This window comes from Dioscorea cayenensis, chromosome 7 (assembly GCF_009730915.1).
Source record: "Dioscorea cayenensis subsp. rotundata cultivar TDr96_F1 chromosome 7, TDr96_F1_v2_PseudoChromosome.rev07_lg8_w22 25.fasta, whole genome shotgun sequence".
Lineage (NCBI taxonomy): Eukaryota > Viridiplantae > Streptophyta > Magnoliopsida > Dioscoreales > Dioscoreaceae > Dioscorea > Dioscorea cayenensis.
The window spans coordinates 29,878,771-29,902,396 of record NC_052477.1 but is presented as its reverse complement, the minus strand read 5'-3'; the positions used below and the strand labels follow the sequence as shown (position 1 = coordinate 29,902,396).

The 23,626-nt window shown below is 33.8% G+C and overlaps 3 protein-coding genes across 3 annotated transcripts; 1 reads left to right on the top strand and 2 right to left on the bottom strand.

Moving 5' to 3' along the window:
• Positions 1 to 1,210: 1,210 nt before the first annotated feature.
• LOC120264230 (probable protein phosphatase 2C 25) lies at positions 1,211 to 3,329 on the bottom strand. The gene is given in 7 exon segments (XM_039272024.1): positions 1,211 to 1,584; positions 1,694 to 1,873; positions 2,100 to 2,129; positions 2,131 to 2,442; positions 2,826 to 2,903; positions 2,905 to 2,943; positions 2,945 to 3,329. Coding segments are annotated over 7 exon segments (1,191 nt in total). The 5' UTR covers positions 3,320 to 3,329; the 3' UTR covers positions 1,211 to 1,407.
• A 3,518-nt stretch (positions 3,330 to 6,847) lies between these two features.
• LOC120264324 (chlorophyll synthase, chloroplastic) lies at positions 6,848 to 10,256 on the bottom strand. The gene is given in 16 exon segments (XM_039272133.1): positions 6,848 to 7,281; positions 7,369 to 7,416; positions 7,515 to 7,591; positions 7,879 to 7,960; positions 8,085 to 8,147; positions 8,235 to 8,310; positions 8,442 to 8,503; positions 8,613 to 8,696; positions 8,793 to 8,858; positions 9,073 to 9,159; positions 9,245 to 9,330; positions 9,562 to 9,649; positions 9,775 to 9,816; positions 9,818 to 9,867; positions 9,961 to 10,005; positions 10,091 to 10,256. Coding segments are annotated over 16 exon segments (1,110 nt in total). The 5' UTR covers positions 10,182 to 10,256; the 3' UTR covers positions 6,848 to 7,218.
• Positions 10,257 to 15,938: 5,682 nt separating this feature from the next.
• Positions 15,939 to 23,364, top strand: LOC120264944 (AMP deaminase). Its single transcript, XM_039272856.1, is given in 21 exon segments — positions 15,939 to 16,153; positions 16,155 to 16,464; positions 17,679 to 17,863; positions 17,979 to 18,183; positions 18,588 to 18,766; positions 18,865 to 18,916; positions 19,013 to 19,140; positions 19,296 to 19,460; positions 19,462 to 19,476; positions 19,635 to 19,702; positions 19,805 to 19,947; positions 20,091 to 20,152; positions 20,496 to 20,609; positions 21,032 to 21,172; positions 21,334 to 21,486; positions 21,602 to 21,655; positions 21,732 to 21,842; positions 21,936 to 22,109; positions 22,191 to 22,271; positions 22,563 to 22,661; positions 22,769 to 23,364. Coding segments are annotated over 21 exon segments (2,637 nt in total). The 5' UTR covers positions 15,939 to 16,024; the 3' UTR covers positions 22,838 to 23,364.
• Positions 23,365 to 23,626: the final 262 nt, after the last annotated feature.

The following is a 23,626-nucleotide window of genomic DNA, read 5'->3' as shown; positions in this document are numbered from 1 at the left end:
AAAATGTTTAATTAATGTCAAACATCCAAATGAATTTTTAAACATCTGAAATAAAAATTTTGCGTGCATATTGTAATCTTTTAATTTTAGTATTATGAAAAAAAGTATGAAAGGTGTAAGTATAATTTTATTTTTACTAATTAATTAGGTTAAATATTTATTTTAGAAATGATCTCAAGTTCAACACATGGAGATACATTTTAGTTAGAGATTTTTTTTTTACTGGTCCACAAAAAGACGTCAAAGGACAAGAAAGGTCGGTGGTGCACCAATTACGGTAGCTTGATAATTTCATAGAGATTTATTAACTCCTCACATAGAGCCAAGTCAATAAATTTTTTGCCATGCAACTCTGGAGGGGAAAAAAATAACATCCTCTCATAAGGGACCCATGAGTAATGAATGAACAATAGTGCTACAGTATTTATATAATATTTAACAATATATAGACAACCAAGCGAGCTTTGATGAGCATGCTTCTACTTTGCGTCGCAGTCTGGTGTTCTCTGCGCAACATGTTGACCCTACTGGTGGAGTGACTCCTAGTGGCGTGGACCCGGTTCAGGATCTAGGACAGTGAGTTTTTTTGTTCCTGGTCAGCTGTTTGGCCAGTGGTGTGTTGGCCATTTGTTTATGGCTATCTGTTTTGTATCCACTTTTAGTGGACTGATTTTCTCTGTCTGTACGTTTGGGTTGACTGGGGGTGTATCTGTTTTCCTTTTCTAATGTATGTGGTTTATCCACCTTTTCAAAAGAAAAAAATAAAAAAATAAAAAATAAAAAAAATAAATTCAATCCTCAATTTAATTAGAGATTTCAACTATGATGCATTGAAAGCTCTCAAGAGATGGGTCTAAAAAAAAAAATCAATATATATCTATATCTGATTGATCTTATATGATTCTTGATTTATCAATCTATTGACTCTTAAAAGAAAACAAAAAAATTAATTAATTAATTAAAAAAAAAATCATGTAACCAACCTTAAATCATTAAATCAATCTTTTGGGCCATGGTAAAAATAAAAAAAGAAAACAATATGCAAAAAAAATCACGCAACCACCCTTGAATAGGAGACTAACATTTATTGAGACTACCATCTTGTTGTTGTTCATTGACAGTTCATGTGAAAAATATTATAACATTGTTGAATAATGGCTAGAAATTAGGAGGCAGATGAAAGAAAAGCATACCACCATAAAAAGACGCATGGAAAAAGAATTCAGAGATTTACTGCCTGATAGAGATTATTTATATTTAGAACAAATCAATAATAGTGATGTATCTATAGAAATGATCTGACTAAAACCTGAAATGCAAAGAAAGCAAGTTCAATAAAAAGACTTGCTGTACAGAATTTAATCCTATTTTGACAATGGTTAGTGCAAGGCATTGAATAAAAGATCTCTAGTCATTCCTGGCATAATTCTTGAGCTGGATTATCATAACACTGACATCATCTAGAGAGCCTCTGGTAACAGAAAGGTCAGCAAGCTTTTTACAAGCAGATAACAGTGATGGTTGTTTATCAGCAGAGTCAATGCATAAGGGTCTAGCTATGTCCACTGCTTCCTGATTGCTCACCTGAAACATAGAAGGAAAACGTTTGTGAGATTTATAGACGTATAATGAGACGTATAATGAGGCGAAAGAGTATTTCGCATTCGGGGATTGAATAGAGTGAAGATCCTACCTTGTCCCAAAGACCGTCGGAAGCTAGAATCAAGAATTCACATTCAGGTTTAATAGAGATGGTGCTAGTTTCTGGTTCGGGTATCACCCATTGCTTCAGATGGGCGTCACCGATTCCTCTTGATACAGCTAGAGAGCCTTGCAATCTCCACGTTCCTCTGCAGCATTCGACATACCCACCCTGCATAGCATATGAACATTGGTTTAGAAGATAGATTCATAGAACCACATATGATGAAATACGATGATCATGCGATGATTTCATTATCAATGGCAATGTTTTCTTTTTTCCTTATTTAAAAAATGTACAAGATCACAAACAAAACAATGGAGAAAGATTAAATAATTAAAATTCAGTATATGCCAAAAATAAACTGATATTGAAATTGAGGATTTGAGACTCTTACAAAGCTCTCAATGCGATCCCTCTCGTCCTTTCCTCGATGGCCGGTGATCAGATGTGAGAGCCTCAGCCATCCCACTTCTGCTCAGAACAGCCCGGCAATCACCGGCGTTTGACACAATAAGGTTGCCGTTTTTAAGCAATGCAGTGACACAACAAGTTCCACCTCCAGCATCCTCTTTCAGAAACTCTGAATCAGTTTTCAAATATCCAAACCTCACTGCTTCCTCAATCTCACATTCATCAGCCCTAGTTCTCACTTCCTCTATTATGTGATCCCCCAAGTTCTTGGATGCAAATTCAGAAGCATTGGTACCACCATGACCATCAAAAATCCCAAAGAATGCCTGTAAACAAGGGAAATAGAGGATTTAGCACATCAGAATTCATGATAAATACTAAAGTTATAAAATTTATTCCTTGATGACTCTTTTTGAACCCAGATATATACTTGCAAAGTGGAATAAGAGAATTCCGCATTTTGCTTTGATTGATTTTTTTGGTTTTTTTTAGAAAAAAACCTTATTTTGAAGAGGAAATCGTTCTCGAAAACCTAACCCTAAGAAATCAAACTAAGATTACAAAATCGCTAAAAAGCATAGGTTCCCAACAATTAGCCCCATGATAAACACTCCGACAATTTCAAATTTATCTATCTATACAAAAATCTGATATAAATCACATGAATGGGAATTAAAAAAAAGGAAAAATATATATATAAAACACGTACCAATTCAGAATCTCCAAGATGATCGACATGAGCCCTAAATCGGTCCTCCATCTCAAGTCTCTTCCTCCCTCTCTTACAAATACACCGAATACCTCTCCCCCTCCTCCTCCACCTCCTTTCCTACCATCCGATTTCTTCGGTTCTCCAAAGCACAGCACATCCCCCATCGGTATATCAATCCTCGCCGGCCTCTTCCTCTTCAAGGCCGAAACTTTCCCACCCGACTCCGCCATCAAACCGGAAGGCGAACCCGAAGAATCCACAGCAACAGAAGGCGGCGGCGACGAAAACGGTCGAAGCCCACTAGCCGGCCGCTGAAACCGATGTCGAAAAGGCGAAGAAGTCCCACAAGACGCACCAGAAGGAGATCCATCCGACTGATAGAGATGCGCGGTGAGGCTCAACGTCTCCGGCGAGGTCTTACACGACAACGGGAGACGAGACGGCGAGAACGCCACCGGCGATGAACTCGCGATCGCAACAGAGCAAGACATTGTTCTTCTTATTCCTTCTTTTCGGCTCCTTTACCCAAGCCTTTATATAGCCCAAAAAAAACGATCCGGTATAAATACACCGCAGTAACTCCTACTTAAACGAAACCTACAAAGAGAAGTTGGTTTTGATTTTGTTTGGGGATGTTTTGTATTTATTAGTGGTGCATGATAAGGTAGGAGGATGTGAAGGGACAGTAGAAGTAGGAGTCTGGAGAGAGTCAAAGCTTTTGTGAACCCGTTGCTAAAGAATCTTTTTCAAAGTCCCACTGAGAAATCGTTCAAAGGGGCCGACACGACGCGGTCCTGGGGTCTATGTGGAGATCCGGTGTTGGGTTTGGTGTAGGATTTGGGTGTTTGAGTGGGTGGGGACCACTTTGTTTTGTTACGTGGCGTGGTTTTATTTGATGGATATGGTGTTGTGTGGTTGGGGGAGGGATATGGTCATTGGATGGTTGGATTAAATAGTGTATAGCTGTAGGACGGAAGAGGCTGCGGAGAAGTAGCCGTTGGAGTAAGAGGACCGTTGCGGTGGGGTCTTGAAGAATGGGCCAGGAAATCAGGGCCGTTGATTTGCTTGGACTCTGATGATGCGCTGTGGTTTCTTGCTTATGGAGTAGTTTTTGTTCTTTGGGGAAATTATGGCCTTTGATTTTTATTTTTTATTTTTAATTTTTTTTAAAGACATGGAGAGATAAAAAAAATTATTATTTTAGACACATGTGACAGATGTTAATTGTCCCATTTATTAACTCGTTCAAAATGATTAATCTCTAAAAAGTCATTAATCCACCATAATTAATGCATTATTGTATCTATTAGTCCTCTTGTCATTTTTTTATGAAAACAATATTTCTCATATTTTATAAAAAAATAATAATTGTTATTATAAATAATAAGTTATTTAGACTCTACAAATTAACTATCATTAAAATATTAAAGTTGGTATTACACTTCCTTTCCTAACTCAAAAATCTTGAGTTTGAATCCATAGTTGTTCACACGGAAAACTATTTGATGGTAATTTGAGAAAAAAAAAATTATAATATTTTACTTTTAATAAATTAGTATTTATTTTGAAATTTCAGGATAAGTATAAGATGGATAATGGTCATAAGAACGTGGGAATGTGACTGGGTCAACACTGCATTTTTTTTATTTGCCATAGTTTTATTTTATTTAAAAAAATATATTTAACAATGCTTGAAAGGAAATGTGATAGTGACTTGTTCTGGAATTCCAACTTTTATTTTTCCTCTGTTTTAAATAAAAACAATTCTATAAAATTTCAAATTTGTCCATAATTTCATTGAAAAAGTCAAAATAATACCAATTATCACCATGCAGTGCCATTGCCATGATGAACATGGTGATTAAGGTGTAGATTATTCAGCTCAGTTCCGTTTTTTAATATTATTAATTAATTTAGATATAACTTCATAAAAAAAAAGCCATTTATTCATTTTCTTGATTCAATTATTTCAGTTAGATATTTTTCTAGCTCATATTGTTTTACTTTTCAGAGGTGTTAAAAAAAACTATTGAATGTGACAGTAATAAAAGGTTTCACATGATTAAACTTTCTGAATAAAAATGGATAAAACCAGAAATTTATTAGAAAAAGAGAGAAAGCAGAGAAACAAAATGCTAAGTAAGATAAACCAAACTATGAACAACGATAATAAAAAGTTCGGTATCCCTCACCAGGGATGAGAATAACAATAAAAAAAAACAATAATGTAGATGAGGGAAAAGATAGCGAAATGGTGACTGAAATCCATGATTCTGAGACAAAGCACAGTCCAAAGAACAGAAAATAGAAGCTAGATTTACTCCTGAGAGTCAGTGATGCTGCAAGAAAACAATTCATTAGTAGACCAATTAAAAAATATTTATTAACGTTAATTTAACCAAATTTACTTGTGAGTTTTAAAAAATATATAGGTAGCGGCGCGTTTCATATGGACTCGAATACCTTTCCCAACACGATCACATTTGACTCTCTAAGTCTGAAATATTGGGACTCTATAATAACAACAACAAAGAGTTTGGGTTCGTGTCAACAAATCCATGCAAGCACGTAAACGAGTCATGAAACACGCTCTAAAAAATTCCTCAATAGCTCCTTCCATGCACGTAACTCATTCTCAATTCTTTAATAAAATTTATTTGCTCTAAACCTAGATGTTTGCTGAGTTTGTGAATTATGAATTAAAGAAAATATTGCAATAATATATAGGGAACGACTTACATGAAGTTTTATTGTAGTTCCCAATAATATGAGAACACATGTCTCATATATGAATCATTTTTTTTTTTCTTTCCGTTAGCTTTTTTAGTTAATGATTTTTTCACCTCGAAATTGTACCTAATAAAAAAAAACCAATTTCTCACTTGATTAGTGATGTCCTTAAGTGATGTTCTTTTTGGGATTATAGCTTCTCTCATGCTTATCTCCTGATTCTTCTTCTTCAACAATGACACTCTTTTTTTCTTTTATTATAATTTTTTTATGCTTTAACTTTGCAAGGGAAATTATAACCTTTTTTTTTCTTTCTTTTATTATAACTTTTTTTATGCTTTAAATTATTTTTTATTATAACTCTTTTTGTTATGATATGATTGGTTTTTTTTTTTTAAGATCAAGAACGGTTATAATTATGATAATATATCTTTTATCATCCAATTCTTAATTTGGTTTTCTTAACCAATTTAATTAGCGATGTTGTTTTTCATTAGTAAAATGCTTTGATTATTTTTTTAGAAAATAACTAATTAAATTTTTTGTTTAACAAGCAATTAGATTTTTATTTTCCAAGTGATTTTGATTTTTTTTGTTCTTATTAATAAAATAATTAAATCATTAATTTTCTCATAATATACATGCATTTGTGAGGATTATGTTAAAAAACTATTATAAATTAAAGTTTTGGGAAAAAAAAATCAATAATTAATGAGTTTAAGAAAAAAATGAAAAATGAGTTGCCCTTTGTCCTTGGGTGATGGGAAGAAAGTGAGAAATTAGTTTTTTTACGGGGTGAAATCTTGAGGTAAAAAAGGCATAAATAGAAGAAAGTTAACGGAAGGCAAAGAAAAAAAAAATTTATATATGGGATATGTGTCCGCGTGTTATTAGGAATTACAACAACTACACAGTAACACAGATAGAACTTCATATAAGTCGTCCCCTAATATATATGTAATATATATATAGAATTTACATCCTCTATGGACGTCCAATTATCAGCCATTGGATCATGATCCAACCGCTGATATTGATGAACAATATTACTGTTCACTGAACTGTTTTAAACATAAATTATTGTATATGTCACTATAGTAACTACTGTTCATCAATGTTGGATTCAACGGTTGATAATGAACATCCATAGATTTCTTATCTATAGACGTCCACAGAGAATTGGTTCTATGTATATATACTCAAATTTATAAGAAAAAAAAATTAATTTAGTACCATATGACACAATCAGCATATGAATCACAATGTTGACCTGGTTCATGCTATGCCCCTCACGGAATAAGCAGGAATAATCAAATTCAACATTTCCTGGCATGTTTTTACATTCAATGTTTGAAGATCAAGTGAAGAAGAAGATATTGTCTTGGTGAGCAGGAGGGAAAAGATTTGGATAAAGGACAGAATGGGTGTCTGTGCAATGAACTAGTGTTGAAGAATTTTTAATGAGTACTCTAATATTCATAAATGCTAGACTAACAAAAACATAAGGTTCAGTAACAAATAAAGGGTACAACATGATAGACATTGCAAGCATGTATGCATGCAGAAGAAAAGCACCTGGCAGGAAGAATGTAAATTCTCCATCTTTGTTGTTCTTCGATGTTGATCTTGTGTAACTGAGCGCATAGATAGACTTTTTGGATCAATGGCTTGTAGCTAGAGCTGTTACTAAAAGACCCAGAACTAGAAAGGGCTGGGCACTGGCCTGTTTGTGAAGTTTTAAAATGAATGGATGAATTTAAGTTTCTGTCTTTCTTGTTTAAAAGTTTGGGAAACAAGTGCTTTTAGTTACCTGATATTTGACATCATACTTCACAGGGTCTTTTAGGAAGTACTTGAACTGGAAAAGCAAGTGGGAATCGGTGTTAATGAGTCTCATGAATTGTAATAATAGTTACTGTTGTATAATTAAAGTTAATGGTTAATGGATGTAGTTACCTGAAATACAACTTGTGGAATTATTAATCCAAGCAGGGCTAGTGCATATAATGGTTTGCCAGCACCGAGCAAGTACCCTGTTATGAATGAAAGCATAAGATCATTTTATTAATTATAATTATTCTGCCAAAAATAAAAAATAAAACAATTGGTAAGGCAATTTTAACAGAGGGAATAGTTGATTAAAGAGAATTAGAATGAGATTATTGTTTCTCTATCTCAAGGCTTCTTCATAAGAATCAATATTCCGAATTACCATTGTGAAGCATTAAGCATGATGGAGTGAGTCTTAGTTTACCCAATTGATTGGACACTAATATTTCAAAGAGAATTGTAAATGAAAGTAGAAAGACACGTTTCATACCAGCAATGGATAACTGTGTAATGTCAATTGCGCCTACGCATATCCACTTTGCAGTATCCATGCCAAAAGCAACTGGAAGTGACTGTCATAAACGTATGATCATGAGAAAGTATAACTGTAATTGTAAAACAATTCGCAAAACAAGATTCAAGGCTACAAATGATAACAGCCATCCAGAGCATATAAAGAATCAAAGGAAAAAGGACCTGCAGTCCCAATGCTCTGTCGCCTTCAATACTTTTGAAATCATTTACAATTGCAATTCCAAGCTGAAGGAAAAAAGGAAGCATTCAGACTTTTCTTAGTTTTTAATACAGACAAATAATACTGCATGAAGATTTTCTGTTGTGACTTACCCCAGCTATGCTGTATAGAACTGTGAGCACTATAATATCTGGGGTAAGTGTTCCAAATAGGGCTTGCCCAGCCCACCTGTAAGTTTAATGGTCATAAATCTTGCAATGTAATATCATTTATAAAATTTCTTGGATATCAAGCAAATGGAAAATAAACCTCTTTCCACATGATCACAGTGATAAAGTCTTCAAAGAGAATTCCCTTACCAGGGCAAACTGATGTAGCTAGCCCCTAAGGCAAAGTTTCCAATCCATCCATTTTGCTTGAGCTGTGTGATAGTAGAAAGAAATATCATATTTATATAGTTCCATTAAACAAACTCTTTAGCCATCTTAGGTCGAAAATAAGTGGCAGAAGAGAGCATAGCTCTCATAAACCTTTAGAGGTGGAGCAGAATAAATGTAGGAAAGCAAGGATCCTCCAACAGCCAGATAAAAGACGATAGGAAACTTGTGCCCTGCCTGGCATAAATATAGTTGAGAACTACTGTTACAAGGCCTCATACTCATGTACACTTGTAGCCTTTATTAGAGAAAAACATAGCTTGAAACACGTACCCACACATCCAATAAAGCTGCCAGACCAAGGCCACCAAGAAGCAGAACCCATATCTGTGTTATAACCTGGAGAAAGCTGCTATTTATCAAACATTTACAACAATAGCTGACTAAAATTATATGAGCAGACCACCATTTCTAAGTTAAGAACAAACAAACGTTCATTAAGTTTTAAGATGTTTCACCAATACTAGTTTGACATGATAAAGCCATGATGAAGCAGATTAGAGGTTTAACTGTGTAATTAAGAATGTAGAGAATGCTTTCAAACTCTATGTACCTCAGTCTCAGATATTGCCCCAGAGGGGATAGGACGATAAGGTTCGTTGATTGCATCAATCTCCCGATCATACCAATCATTAAGTGTCTACAGGCAATATAAAAGCACCACTAGAAAATCTCCATTAAATTGTTATTAGATTCATAAAGGCACACCTAAGCAAGATATCAACCTGTGTGTAGCCCGTAAGAAAAGGTCCTGACATCAACATGCAAACAATAGACTTGGCCACATCTTCGACATTCCAGTGAAAATTTCCTGCAGCATAAGGTATTGGACTATGAAATTTATTAAGCATTGCAAACACAAGTGGAAAATGTGACACTAGATTAAGACTTTGATAAATGTACTACAATTCAACTGAGATTACAATTTTAGTTTGATAAAAGTCTAACTAGACACTCATCAGATCATTAAAAATGGCTTGAATTGAGAATTAACACATTAAAAAGAATCCATAAAGGAACAAGATTTCAAGTCTTAAATTACCAGAGGCAGCTGCTCCACAAACCACTCCCCACACCAATGGAGGCCAAGTAACAGGTTTTGTAAGCTGGAGACGGATCTTCCACTTATTCTGTTCAATTATTTCCGCAAAAACATAGTAACTAAACAATCAACTTAAAGCTATTATTTCCATTTAAAAATCCACTGTGTACTTCATCCTAACTCTGATACAAAAACAATAATTTTATATATCACCGTCTCCTGTGCGGCGCCCTTTATGCCAAGAAGCTGATTGAAAGCTGGAACCACCGGAGCCAGCCGGAGCACTCTCCGGAGCAGTAGGCTTAACTGCAAATCATCACAGAAAACATCAAAACTCATCAATCCAACCATCATTAACCAAATTTCCCACCTCTCTACTTCTAAACGAATGAATCTAACCTTCTCTAGCGTCCGTCTCCCCAGCCCTAACCACCAATCTCTTCCCTGAAATTTCCAACACCTTGAGCAACAGATTCCAAACTAAAAAACAAAATTCAAAACCAAAAACGAATCAAGATAAGAGAATTACTGGGCACTGCCATGGAAGGAAGAGAGCGGATACGGCATCTGGATTGGGCGGAGACGGCGATGGAGGCGGAGCAATAGAGAAGGGAAGCCATCGCCGGCGAGAAGAGAGAGCTTCGAGCAATGGAGGGAGTGCTCTCTGAGTGTCAGGGTTGAAGCGATAACCAGTGTTTGCGTTCCAGTGTCCCGCGCGGTTAACGTGTTCCATCGGTTTAGACTTGGCTATCTTAGCCGGTCAGGTTCAAACATGGTGCGATCTGGGTTCGTATGGCTCGCCTTAACGGATCGGGTTCATATCGGGCCCAGGTTCTGGCCCGATCCGTTAAACAAATGGGCCAAGATATGAAATCCAAACACTTTCAAACAATAAGATTGGTTTATATAAAGTTATATTATATAATTATTTAATAAATAAATAATTATTATATTTTTTAAAAATTTATGTTGAGATGAGTGATTGAGCACATGATATATATTAAATAACAATAGAACTTGGCAAACAGAAGGACAATAATTAAAGATAAAAATTTTGAAAGTTATCAAACTCCTAATCATGCTTCCTTTCCATTATTAATTATTTATATCAGGAAAATTGGGTGAGAAACAAGGGAGAATATTTATGAGACTGACTAAAAAGTTAACTTTTAGTTGATTTTTTATTTTTTTTTTTATGTGATGAAATTTTATTTGAATTAAAATAATCATAGCAACTAGTGGCCTACTAGATGCTATAAGTCATTACAGATAAGTAATGATAATTAATTAATAATTAAATCGAAGGAGACATTTAATATTGTACCACTGTTTTATAATTTATTTTATTATTATTATTTTTGCTTTGTCGTGTGAATGGATCTTGATCATTGTCCCTTAAAATGTTATTTATTTATTATTTATTTTTGTCTTTTTATAGCATGAAGAAATTGAGTTTTTTTATGTGAATAAAAATATAGAAGAAAATTATTATATCTCCTTTCAATCATTTTACAAACTTTCTATTAATTCAAACTTTGTGGCACAAGGAGAGAAATTAATAGAAACATCTCAAAGGAAATAATTATTTTCATATTTATCCATTACACTCACTAATAACAACAATAATAAAATTTCAAATAAATTCATGTATGCTTTTTATGCTCATTTAACTTTTGTCAAAATGGAGTTGTAAATAAAAAAATAAAAAAACAAGCATCAACCAAAAAAACTCAGCAATGAAATCCTTTCATTTAACATATAACATTTCTCATGTTTCATTATTGGTTCGGGCTGTGTTTTTTTAATAGAAAATGAATAAATTACATGAGATATATTAATAAAAAAAATGCAAATATAAAAAGTGCAGAGGACATAGAGTCCAAATAAAATGGAGAGACCAAGTTGCAACTACAAGCAAATGATTATTTTATTATTATTATTATTATTAGTATTATTATTATTATATTTTATTTTCATATGTTATAAGCGCCTCCACTTAAGTGTTTGTGAAGAAATAGACTAATACATATATGTCCTGATTATGGTAGTTTATAAATTTTTTAAAATTGATTACCTTTGTCAATTGTCACAAGAAACAATAAAAATCCGCCACGTATATGCTTAGAAAAATTTATGATAATTATACTAAGCTAATAAACCCTTTTACCGTATAATCTCATGCATGGTATACTATTCACAATAATGTTTATTCTTCTTTGATTGAAAAATTTATGATTTTGTTTTTTTATTAAATAAAATGGTGAATAAAACTAAATGCATTTAATGCAACTTGGCAACCATAAAGACACACATGTTGCAACAAATGGATTAAATTGAGGAATATAATATATATTTAAAAAATAATTATGCCAAAAACAATCGCATGTGGTAATTGTGGTTCAAAAGAGTACATAGAATCAAGCCACTAGTGCAAGCAGCAAGATGTGGATCAAGGAAAGCAATGTTCACTAGTGCAACATGACAGACAAGAAGCAAAATGAAACTATCAATGGCTCTGTTTCAACTTGTTTAGATTTTGGGGAAACTATACTTTGATTCTTTTTTTTTTTTTCATTTAAAAGACTTTGGTTTATTCTTATTCTCATGCAATCAAACTCCACACAAATTTCATGGTTTATTCCCCAAAGAAAACTTATTCTTGCATGGCATGCTTATCTATAAGCACTTCATTTGATGGTTTATTCACAAGACTCTGTTTTATGTCTAAGCTTTATTTGCCACAAAAACTTTTTCCAAAAAAGGTGATATTTGCAAACAAGCAAAACCTACTTGAATTCATATAATGCATTCCACTAAATATATATATATATATATTTAAAAAAATGCTAAAAAAAGTTTCACTAATCCCATGAAGTTCTCGTGGTTCATTTATGCAATCCAAGTGGGAAATTTTGTCTTTTTTCTAATTAATCAAAAAAAAAAACCTATAAGAGAACACACAAATACAAAGTTGGGATCTTGATGTTGATGCCATGCTTATATGCCATCCAAAGTTAGGACATCCATATAAAAAGAAAATATAGCACTTTATTTTTTATGATAACTTTGAGTATTTGGATATAAATGAAAAGGATAGGGATAGATGACAAGCATGGTTTGTAAATTAGGTATATGATTGGGGTGGAACAGCTCAAAAGTTATTCATGGTTTTAGTTAACATTATCATATGATTGTACACATATTTATATATATATATATGTTTACAAACTACTATGATATAAAAATAAATAGTTCTTTAAATTGGTAAAAAAATATTAATAATTGGTTAATCCAAAATTTGATAATGAAAGATTGAAACAATTTTATCAAATATATATATATCATAACAATGATATTTTGTTTGTAATTTAATTGTGAAGTACATATATTTATTAAAACTCTCAATGAGTCATGAGTGTAAATTTTTTCCCCCACAAATGCATTAGTTGTTCTTGGACTATATTTGCATATTTATTTTACTGTTTAAAAATAGAGTAAATTTCTTTATAGAAACAGTGTCATAGCTTATAGTCTTTTGTGCACGCGCACACATGTCATGTTCTTTTCAATTATATCCAGAGCGTGGATTTGAATATGTAAAATGTGATTTCAAATATACTATTTGTTCTTATTTTGTCTTTTTCATAAGTTCCTAACACATTGTGCACATATATATATATATATATATATATGGGCAACTTTTCTATAAACTTGAATAGATTTTAAATCTACGAATGTTCACTCTTTATTATTGGATTTTAATTTAACGATGATTATTTTTTTAGATGTACAATATTATTATGTTTATAAATAATAATAAAAATTTAAAAATATACAATGTTTTAATTTAAACCGGTCAATTAATTTAAGTACAGTATCTAAATAAATCTCAATCGTTCAACCCTATTTTCACTATACCCATATAAACTAAAAAATCCAAAACCTAAAACTAATAAACCCAGCTAAACTCTATTTAATATTCACTGTAACTCTATAATATTTATAGGAATATCCGCAATTAATATATTTATATATATATATATTTCTAATTTTTATCCACTAGCGAAATTTTTTATAAACCATAACCTCTAAATCAATCAAAATGAAAATATTGAAAATTCTACCGAGGCAGACTTTATCTATTTTTATGGAGTGTTATTTATATATAAAAAAAATGAATCCTGAACCACTTGATGACTTAGACATTGGACTAATTCCTTGGTATATACTCTAAATTTTTTGTTTACCATACCATATATATATATATATATATATATATCAAACATGTGCCCTTTAAAGTGTGGTTTGTATTGTGAGGGGGTGCCGGGGTGGATGTAAATTAAGGAATCATGTCTGTCATGAGAATGGAAAGGTACTTTGAAGAAGAGCTTTCATTACATTGCCCAAGTGTTCACTGCTCATGTTTCCTCCCCATCAATATTTATATTTGGTCCTTTTTCTTAATTTCATATTTTAAGATATATGTGAATAAAAAAAAAACGTGCCTTGTATTCCAATTTACTTCAAAAAAAAAATATCAAGAAGGTGGAGAAAGAAAACAACTGAGAAAATTGAAAAAAAAAAAATTATATTTATGGTGTTCATTTCAGGGGGAGTGATGAGGTACTTCAATAATAAGGGGGCGTTTATTTCAGAAGAACTGGAGGGAGTAGTCTGACTTTTTTCATTTTTGATATTCATTTGAGTTAAAAGTGACGGAAGTGCCACTTCCGACTCAAGTAGATTTTGAACTTAACCGATTTCAGTATTTTTTTTACTGAAGCGAAGAGAAGTGGCCCAATTTATAAAAATTCATTTTTTTAAAATTTTTAAAATTATTTTTGAATTCATAGAATTTCACCGAACACCTAAATTATTCGATTCTATAGTTATTTTATAACAAATGAACACCATAAGTATTGTAAGTGATACCACTTCCTCCACTTTCGACTTGAAAAAAAGTGATATTTCTCTCGCTTTTTTAGTTTTAAACCACTTTCACCGGAAATAAATACCCCTATTTGAAAGGCTCCAGAAATTTTTTTATTTGAAAAAAAATAAATAGCTCACAATTTTGTTAACGGATGAAAAATGGTACAAGAATGACAAAAAGATAAAGAGCACTGAAGGATAGCATAGGGGATGGCTACATGCATAAAATACAAATGGATAAACATAAGCTTACAAATAGATTAAAAAAAAAAAAAAATTAGGACAGTGACATTCATGAGAAGGTTAGAAGTCTGTTTTCTTTATAAGCATAAGTGATTTTCACTAGGGACGAGATAGAGAAATATATAAGATTTAAAATGCATGGTTGTCTTTTGTCTATCAACAACTATGATAATTTCAAAATTGCCTATTGTTGCTTGTATTTTTCTTTCATTTTGATTAATTATTTTTATATATATATATATAATTGACATTAGCATTTTTTTTCAAGCATAATACCAAACACTTTGACAGGTTAAATCCAATATTTATCTTATATTGCATTAGATTGGAGTTAATATGTTGTGATTAAAAAAATATATATTTAATTTATTTTGGATGAAATAAACCCATCTAATATGGCAATAATCAAGAACAATTGGACAATGAAAAAAAGTAATATTTATAAAAATTCACTTGTTATTTAAATTTGCATAAACAATTTAAACAATACGTTTATATAGAAAGCAAAATAAAAAAATCATTCAATTAAAATGTTTGTTCAAAATAACAGCTAAAATTTTAATCAAAATTTTTAACTTTGAAAATAAAAATTTTAAATTTATTATTATTTTTAAATAAATTACCAAGGACCATTCACAAAAAAATTCTTCTAACATGAGAAAATGACTCTTTGCCGGGCCCACATTATGAAAGCAATGTTTTACCATACACTAGTGGTTTTGATTGCCAAAATTGTCTGTTTAAAAGTAGTAAATGCTAATTTAAATAGAACTTTTGGACTCATTCTCATAATTTTTTCCCCCAAAAAAAAAAACCTACAACAAGAGAATTAAAAAAAAAAATCCGAATATTAATATTTTTTACTATAAAATTTTTTTATTTATTTATTTTTAGTGCACTGAAATATCAGCATATATTATCAACCAACCAGGTATCAGATTCGCCCGCCACAGAGAGGTCAGGATCGTAAATAAACATCCACTAGAAGGGTATCTTAGTACTTTCATCCCCCTCCAAACTGATTTAGCTTAGAACCCCTTGATAAGTTTGAAAATATCTATTCCGTAACTAGTTTTTGGAAAGTAGATAGATAAAGGATGATTTTGGAGTTTTCAAGGGGGGTAAAAGTAAAAAGGTTTGATGATATTCCCAGAATGTCCCTCTCGTCTTGCTATATATATACGCCGTTCACCGGCGAGCTCTCTTTTAATAGAAACAACACTCAAAGCTCGAGGGTTTCAGGGAAAGAGAAGGAGAGGGAGAGAGTGAGGAGGAGAGCTCGGCGATCATGGATGCGTATGCGCTGCATCTGGCGATGGCGGCGTTGGTTGGGGCTTCCTTCGTCGCTGTCTCAGCTTACTACATGCACCGCAAAACCCTAACGCAGCTCTTGGACTTCGCTCGCGCTCTTGAGCGGGAAACGGGATCGGGAACGTGGCGCCGGCGATGAGGAAGCTGATTATGGACAGCAGGTTGTGAAGAAAGGGGCGCAGCGGCGAGGGGGTCCGGTGTATCGCCGGAAGGCGGCTTATTATAAGCGGGGAGGGGGGTCGGCTTCGCTGCCGGAGATGGCGTTGGTTGGGGCGGAGGTGGATGGGGAGGCGGAGGGAGATGTGGAGGAGCTGGCGGGGCCGATGATGAATGGGCAGTTTTTTGCTCCTGGTGCGGGTGCTGGAGAAGGGATGTTGATACCTCCGGGATTGCCCCGTCTCCATACTGTTCACGAAGGTATATATGGATCCCCTCAGCTCTACTTCAAGTTCTCTCCGGAGTGAGCGCTTGTTTCCTTTGATGCTATATGATGATAGATTAATGGATTATACTGTTATAGATGGTCTGGAGATGGGATTTATGATGGAAAATTTACCTATAATTTATATATAATTGTGTATGATTAGTTTGAACTAGTTGCTGAATAATACTAAGTCTTTTTCTCATTATGTGTTGATTGGTTTCACCCTTCAGGTGCTTTATGATGTTTGAGATTGTATGAGCAACATCTATTTGTTGCTCTATGAAGTAGTCATCACAAGAAAGTGATTTATGCATTATGATTATATTGAATGCTGTGCACTGTGTTTTTAAAAAACCTATGATGACTTGGGTCTATAGTTTACCTCTTCTGGTTGTATGGCAGCTGCGTTCTCAAATGCACCTCACTAACCTATACACCTGATGGATATATCTTTAAGCTCATTAGTTTAGTTTAGTTTTACTTTTGGTATGAATCTTTTTGGATGTCCTGTGAACTTCAGTTGATGTGTAATTACCTGGATATGGATGTTTATATGGACATTTTTCTGTTCTACAGAGTGTGTTTTTTTCATCAGAATGATTATTCTTTGTCTGCAATATTTGTCATCCTATGCAGTCTCTTTTAGTTTATTAAAAGTGAGCCGTCTTACTTGATAATAAAGGAAACACATGCTAGGGTTGACTTAGGAGTTGTGTTTTTATGGTAAAGTATAATTCAATGAGAAGTTGACATAAATCATTAAAAGATGTCCAGTGTATTAAATCTTTTAAGTTGACATGTTCTCTTTCTGGAGGCAGCAATTTTTAACTATTTTATGCAGGAATTTAAAATTTAACTGCAGAATTAAAATGAGATCCAGTTGCAAGAGTTCATTCTGTATGATTGTCCCCTTTGTTATGGGGATGCCATTGACTCAAATTGATGATATCCTTATTACTGGTGACGAACTTGTATCTTTCTGGCTTAAGCTGTAAGTAGGATCACATAGGCACTAGGCAATCAGTTCTTCCAATCACAGTTGTCCTTTTAGTTTTGTATTTCATAGATTCCATCCACGGTGTATGGTTTGATCACAAATAAATAAGAAAATTATTTATACTGATTTTGTTTGAAGCAGAATAGCAGAATATGTCTTTGTGTTATATGTAAAGATTACTCTAACTTGGAATGCCTTCTTGTCCTTTAGGTAATAAACAACCTACTCGTGCAACTCCAACTAAAAGATCTGGACACTTCATCAAACCGACTTCTCCCAAGTCTCCTGTTGCTAGTGCTAGTGCCTTTGAAAGTTTGGAGGGATCAGATGAAGAGGATAGTCTTGCCATTGATGCAAAACTTGATACTTCCTATTTACATGCTAATGGAAATTTTGTGAGTTCCTTTTTGATGAATAACACATGCAGTTTTAATTTTTATTTATTTGATGCTTTTGTCTAGTAAGTGGGTGCTTTTCTTTTGTTTATGTTTCTCAACTTAATGGTGGCAGGGACCTGATTCTAATAGCTTATTTCAAAATATGCCTACTGACATCACTGCAAATGCTGAGGCTAAGCCATTATCTTCTAGCATTATTCGATCTCATAGTGTATCTGGAGATCTGCACGGTGTTCAACCTGATCCAGTGGCAGCAGATATTCTTCGCAAGGAGCCTGAACAAGAAAGGTTTGCAAGACTTAAAATATCACCAACTGGTACGGCATCATTTTTCTATTTTCAAGGGTTTAAAAGCCGTAGATGTCTTGCAGTGGTGTCTTGTGACTTTGTTAAATTCGTTCAAATTTTTATAAATCCTGGAAAACCTGTGTCATGCAAAAATTTACTGGTGACGTTCTTCATTAAGTTTGGAGGGTTAGAGTAGGTCACACCACACATAGAAATCCTATTTAATATATTGTTACACTTTCTGTTTCTTATTGTGTTCTCTGTTTTCTCACAGTTTAGTTGCAAGTGTTTAACATTATCATCTTGTATGGTTAAGCGTCCAGCTTATTCACACCTATAAAAGTACAATAGGAAGCAATGTTCTTTGTTATACCAAATAATTACGGTTTTGAATTATCATTGACTCCTTTTTTTACTTTTTTTCCAATACTAGAGACACCATCTGTGGATGAAGCTGAGGTTTACAAAATTCTCCAGAACTGCCTTGAGTTGCGCAAGAGTTACATCTTCAGAGAAAAGGTTGAGCCTTGGGAGAAGGAAGTAATCACTGACCCCAGTACACCGAAGCCAAATGCAGAGCCATTTGCCTATGTTGAGGAGCAGAAAACTGATGTGAGTTCATTTCTCATTTCATGTATAACGTGCTGGTGATTTTCTCAATGTCAAATTATTTCCTGATTGTGTGTTTGCTGTGTTTATCAATATTTCAGCATATATTTGAAATGGTAGATGGAGTTGTGCATGTTTATCCAAACAAAGATTGTAAGCATTCTTAGCTGCTGCATCTTTTGGCTCTGATCTATGTGGTCTTCTTGTAATGTTCTGATGAAATTTAATATTCAATGAATCTTCCCCCAGCAAAGGAAAGACTCTTCCCTGTCGCTGATGCTACAACTTTCTTCACGGATTTGCATCACATCCTTCGTGTAACTGCTGCAGGGAATATCCGAACTTTATGTCATCAAAGGCTGGTTCTTCTGGAACAAGTAAATATTTTGTTTTTGGGCTTTTTTTTTTGTGGTATTTGAATAGTGACATGGAATGTTTTTGTTTTCTTTGTATGGCTGAGCACTTAGGTAGTGAGCATACTGCCAATTTGTTTTCTCCTAACATCTGATACTGTGTGTGATCAATTGTACAGAAATTCAATCTTCATTTGATGCTTAATGCGGACAAGGAATTTCTTGCACAGAAAAGTGCACCACATCGTGATTTTTATAATGTTCGGAAGGTTGATACTCATGTTCATCATTCAGCATGCATGAACCAGAAACATCTATTAAGGTTTATAAAGTCAAAGTTGAGGAAAAGAACCTGATGAGGTAATGCTAAATGGCTTTAAATGTTCTCTGCAACAGTATATATCTAGTGAGCAAGCATTTTTGATGTGGAATAATTCGTTATTATGTGGAGTTTTGAAATTAAGCTCTGCAGCATTGATAGCACTGATGCAGCACCTTGGCTACTCGCTTTTTTGTAGGTTGTGATATTTCGAGATGGAACTTATTTGACATTGAAAGAGGTCTTTGAGAGCTTGGATTTGTCTGGGTATTGGCATTGCTATTTGATTGTTACTAAAAGCTCTTTCTTTTACTTTGTTTTTCACCATTTAATTTTGAGATATTCAAAAGATTCTTTTTGTTGTGCCAGGTATGATCTTAATGTTGATTTATTAGATGTCCATGCAGACAAGAGCACTTTTCATCGGTTTGACAAGTTCAATTTGAAGTATAATCCTTGTGGCCAGAGTAGGCTTAGGGAGATTTTCCTTAAGCAAGATAATCTCATCCAAGGTTTTCCATTTATTTCATTTTATTATACATAATTCAGCAGTGAGCATGACATGACACTATATCTTGCCATATAATTTTTCTGAATAGAGCTTTTGTTTACTCTATATGGTTTACTCAAATCTCTTGTAATTGAATTTTGTTAGGGCGTTTCCTTGGGGAGCTAACAAAGCAAGTTTTTTCAGATCTCGCTGCAAGTAAATACCAGGTGCTTTCCCTTGTGGAAATCTTTGGGTTGTTTGGGAGCATCTGATTAGTTTCTTTTCAGTGAATGCCCGCTTTCATGTGCATATGTTGTGGCTACTTCATTGATTTTATGCCCTTATGGATATGTCCTAATGTTCATCGGTGTGAGATGCAGGAATGAAAAGTTTAATGTTCTGAAATTATTGTAAATAGGTTCCCAAATTAAAAGTTGCTTTCAATTCTGAAGTGGATGGTGCTCTTGATTATGAGTTGTTGGTGGCGAATGATTAATAGCAATCATTCAGCATAAAGTGTTATAGTGCCTCTATTTTAATCCTATTGATTGGCATTCCTTTCTTTCTCAGATGGCTGAATATCGAATATCAATATATGGAAGGAAACAAAGTGAGTGGGACCAGCTTGCTAGTTGGATTGTGAACAATGATTTGTACAGTGAAAATGTTGTTTGGTTGATTCAGGTAACAGCTGCATCATCTTTTTTTTTTTTTGAGCTTTAATTTTTATGCATCTTTAAGAAATCATGCTGCAGGAAAATCAGCCCTAGTTCTGCAGTTCACTGAGAGCTTTTCTCATGCATTATTTTTTGCTAAATGCTATACATTGTTTTAATTTCCTTGAAAATCAGTAGTTTTAGCTCTTCTGCTTGCAAGACCTTCAGGTCATTGCTTTATTAATGTGAAAGCTATGCTATTTTTTTAAAGATTTAATGTATAACAATGAAAAATGGTAGAAACATTCAGTTCTATAAGTCAAACATTACATCCTTAGTGACTGATTTAAGGACCCAAGACATCTTGAACATTTTATGGGTCCAAATTGTGCGATGTCATTTTGTTTTTGTTTCTGTTATTTTTTTTAATTTAATTTATTTCTTTTGCAGATACCGCGATTATATAATGTGTACAAGGAAATGGGGATTGTTACGTCATTTCAAAATATTCTTGATAATATATTTCTTCCTCTCTTTGAGGTCACTGTTAACCCAGATTCACATCCTCAGCTACATGTTTTCCTAAAACAGGTTTGCTTAGCTTTATATTCCTATTCTAAGTACTATCTATAGCATATCTAGCACTTGAGTCTTCATCTTGCTCAATATACGAAAGGAACTGACTGTAGCGAAATATTTATCTGTTCCTTGCTCAGTCATATTCACCTGTGCTCTCCTATCTCTATTGTTAGGTTGTTGGATTGGACTTGGTGGATGATGAAAGCAAACCTGAGAGACGACCAACAAAACATATGCCTACACCAGCTCAATGGACAAATGTTTTCAATCCTGCCTTCTCATACTATGTGTACTATTGTTATGCAAACCTGTATACTCTGAACAAGGTGCCTTTATAACTTGAAATAAATCATGAGCGGATCATCTACTGGATTAGTTTCAAATTCTTTGGATTTTAGATCATAATGTAACAAGTCTTTTTTTTTTTTCCATATGTTGCAGCTTCGTGAATCCAAGGGTATGACAACTATCAAATTTCGACCACATTCGGGAGAGGTATATGCTGCTACTTTCTTTGCTCAATTTCTTTTTATACAAGGATAACAATTTTCATAATATATACTTCTGGCAGGCTGGTGACATTGACCATCTTGCTGCAACTTTTCTTGTTGCGCACAATATTGCTCATGGAATCAACCTGAGGAAGTCTCCAGTCCTTCAATACTTGTATTACCTGGCTCAGGTACTCCAGGCCATCTCTATTTTTGCTTCCCAACCGGCTTTTCTCTTTGCACCTGCTATTGAGTTTAATTTGATTTTAACCTTCTGTTAACAGATTGGTTTGGCTATGTCCCCCTTAAGCAACAACTCCTTATTCTTAGATTATCATCGGAACCCTTTTCCGATGTTCTTTCTGCGAGGTCTGAATGTATCTCTATCAACTGATGATCCTTTACAAATTCACTTAACAAAAGAACCACTGGTGGAGGAATACAGTATTGCTGCCTCGGTGCTCTCTCTCTCTCTCTATATATATATATATATATATATCGCTGTCTTGTTGTCTTCTAATTTGTTTCTATGTTCTCAGGTTTGGAAGCTAAGTTCATGTGATTTATGTGAAATTGCTAGGAACTCAGTCTATCAATCTGGTTTCTCGCATGCTCTCAAGGTACTGTTACTATCAGAACTTAATCTAAAAGATATGAGCACTCGTCCTGTTTTGCATCAAGCTTTGCAACTGTTTTATCTAGAATTGTTCTCAGTGACAGCTATTACCTGAATCTAATTTTTTTCCCTACTGTTCATAATACCCTGCCTTAATGCAACTGTGCTTTGTTATAGACCTTCTCAACCTTAGCAAATTTGCACTAGCAGTGTAGGTCTAGAAGGTTTTGCCGAAACTTTTAGGGCCCAATTTCCTTTTTCTGCTCAACATTTAATGATCCCTTGATTTATGTAGTCACATTGGATTGGAAAGATGTACTACAAGAGAGGTCCTGATGGAAACGATATACACAGGACAAACGTGCCTCACATCCGTGTTGAGTTCCGGTACACGGTATAAATATTCACTCGTCTTATTTTACAGATTTTACCTTTTATTTTTAACAAATATTTGAGTTCATCCTTCCATTTCTTGATTGTTATCCACAAACGAATTCAAAGATATGGAGAGAGGAAATGCAGATAGTGTACCTGGGCAAGGCTAATATATGTGAGGAAATTGACAACTAAGAGATAACCCAGTGCTATTTTCTTGGTGCATTATACTACTTTTGAGTTCAAGGTGTATTTAGTCATCTTCATAGAAAGAAGAAGCTATTTGAGCCTTGATGATCCAATCTGCATTCCAGATTTTTTCCGGGACATCTGGGACCGCAGGCCTTGCAATATTATGGATTCGCAAGGAACAATACTCCGAATCTATAAAACCTTACCAGAGAGCAAGTCGGTATTAATCTCTGGTCAAAGGGAGATCACACCCAAGTATGGATGTTATTACTTACCTAGTTCCAAGGTATAGTGTGAATGTTAAAGAGTTTTGCATGATTCTTGGTCAAAAGTTATTTCTGAGATCTTGCAATCAGAATAAAAGTTGAATTATATGACACTTGGGGCTCATATTATCTTATGACTAAAAACTGATGTTATTTTCTTCAGTGATGTTTCTGGTAATAATCTCTCTGATGCCCCATTGTGTACTTCTCCATGTTAAATGAACTGAAAGAAACTGAGCTTATTATTGAATTACCTTTTTGGTGGTACTGTTGAAATTTATAAAATAATAAAAAAATATATATAAAAGACTATACAGGAAAGAATAGTTTTTTTAATTTCATTCCTGAGGATGTGTAGTTTGGGTGCTTGGAATATTTGGAATTGGTGAAAGGAGAAAGCATATAAAATTTTCAAGCTTCTCTGCTTTTGTGGATGTGCTTCAAATATTAATTTGATGTTGATGTCTGAATTATCAAAATATAAGAGGACCACACAAGTTCATCCAGTTCAACAAAATTGTTGGGA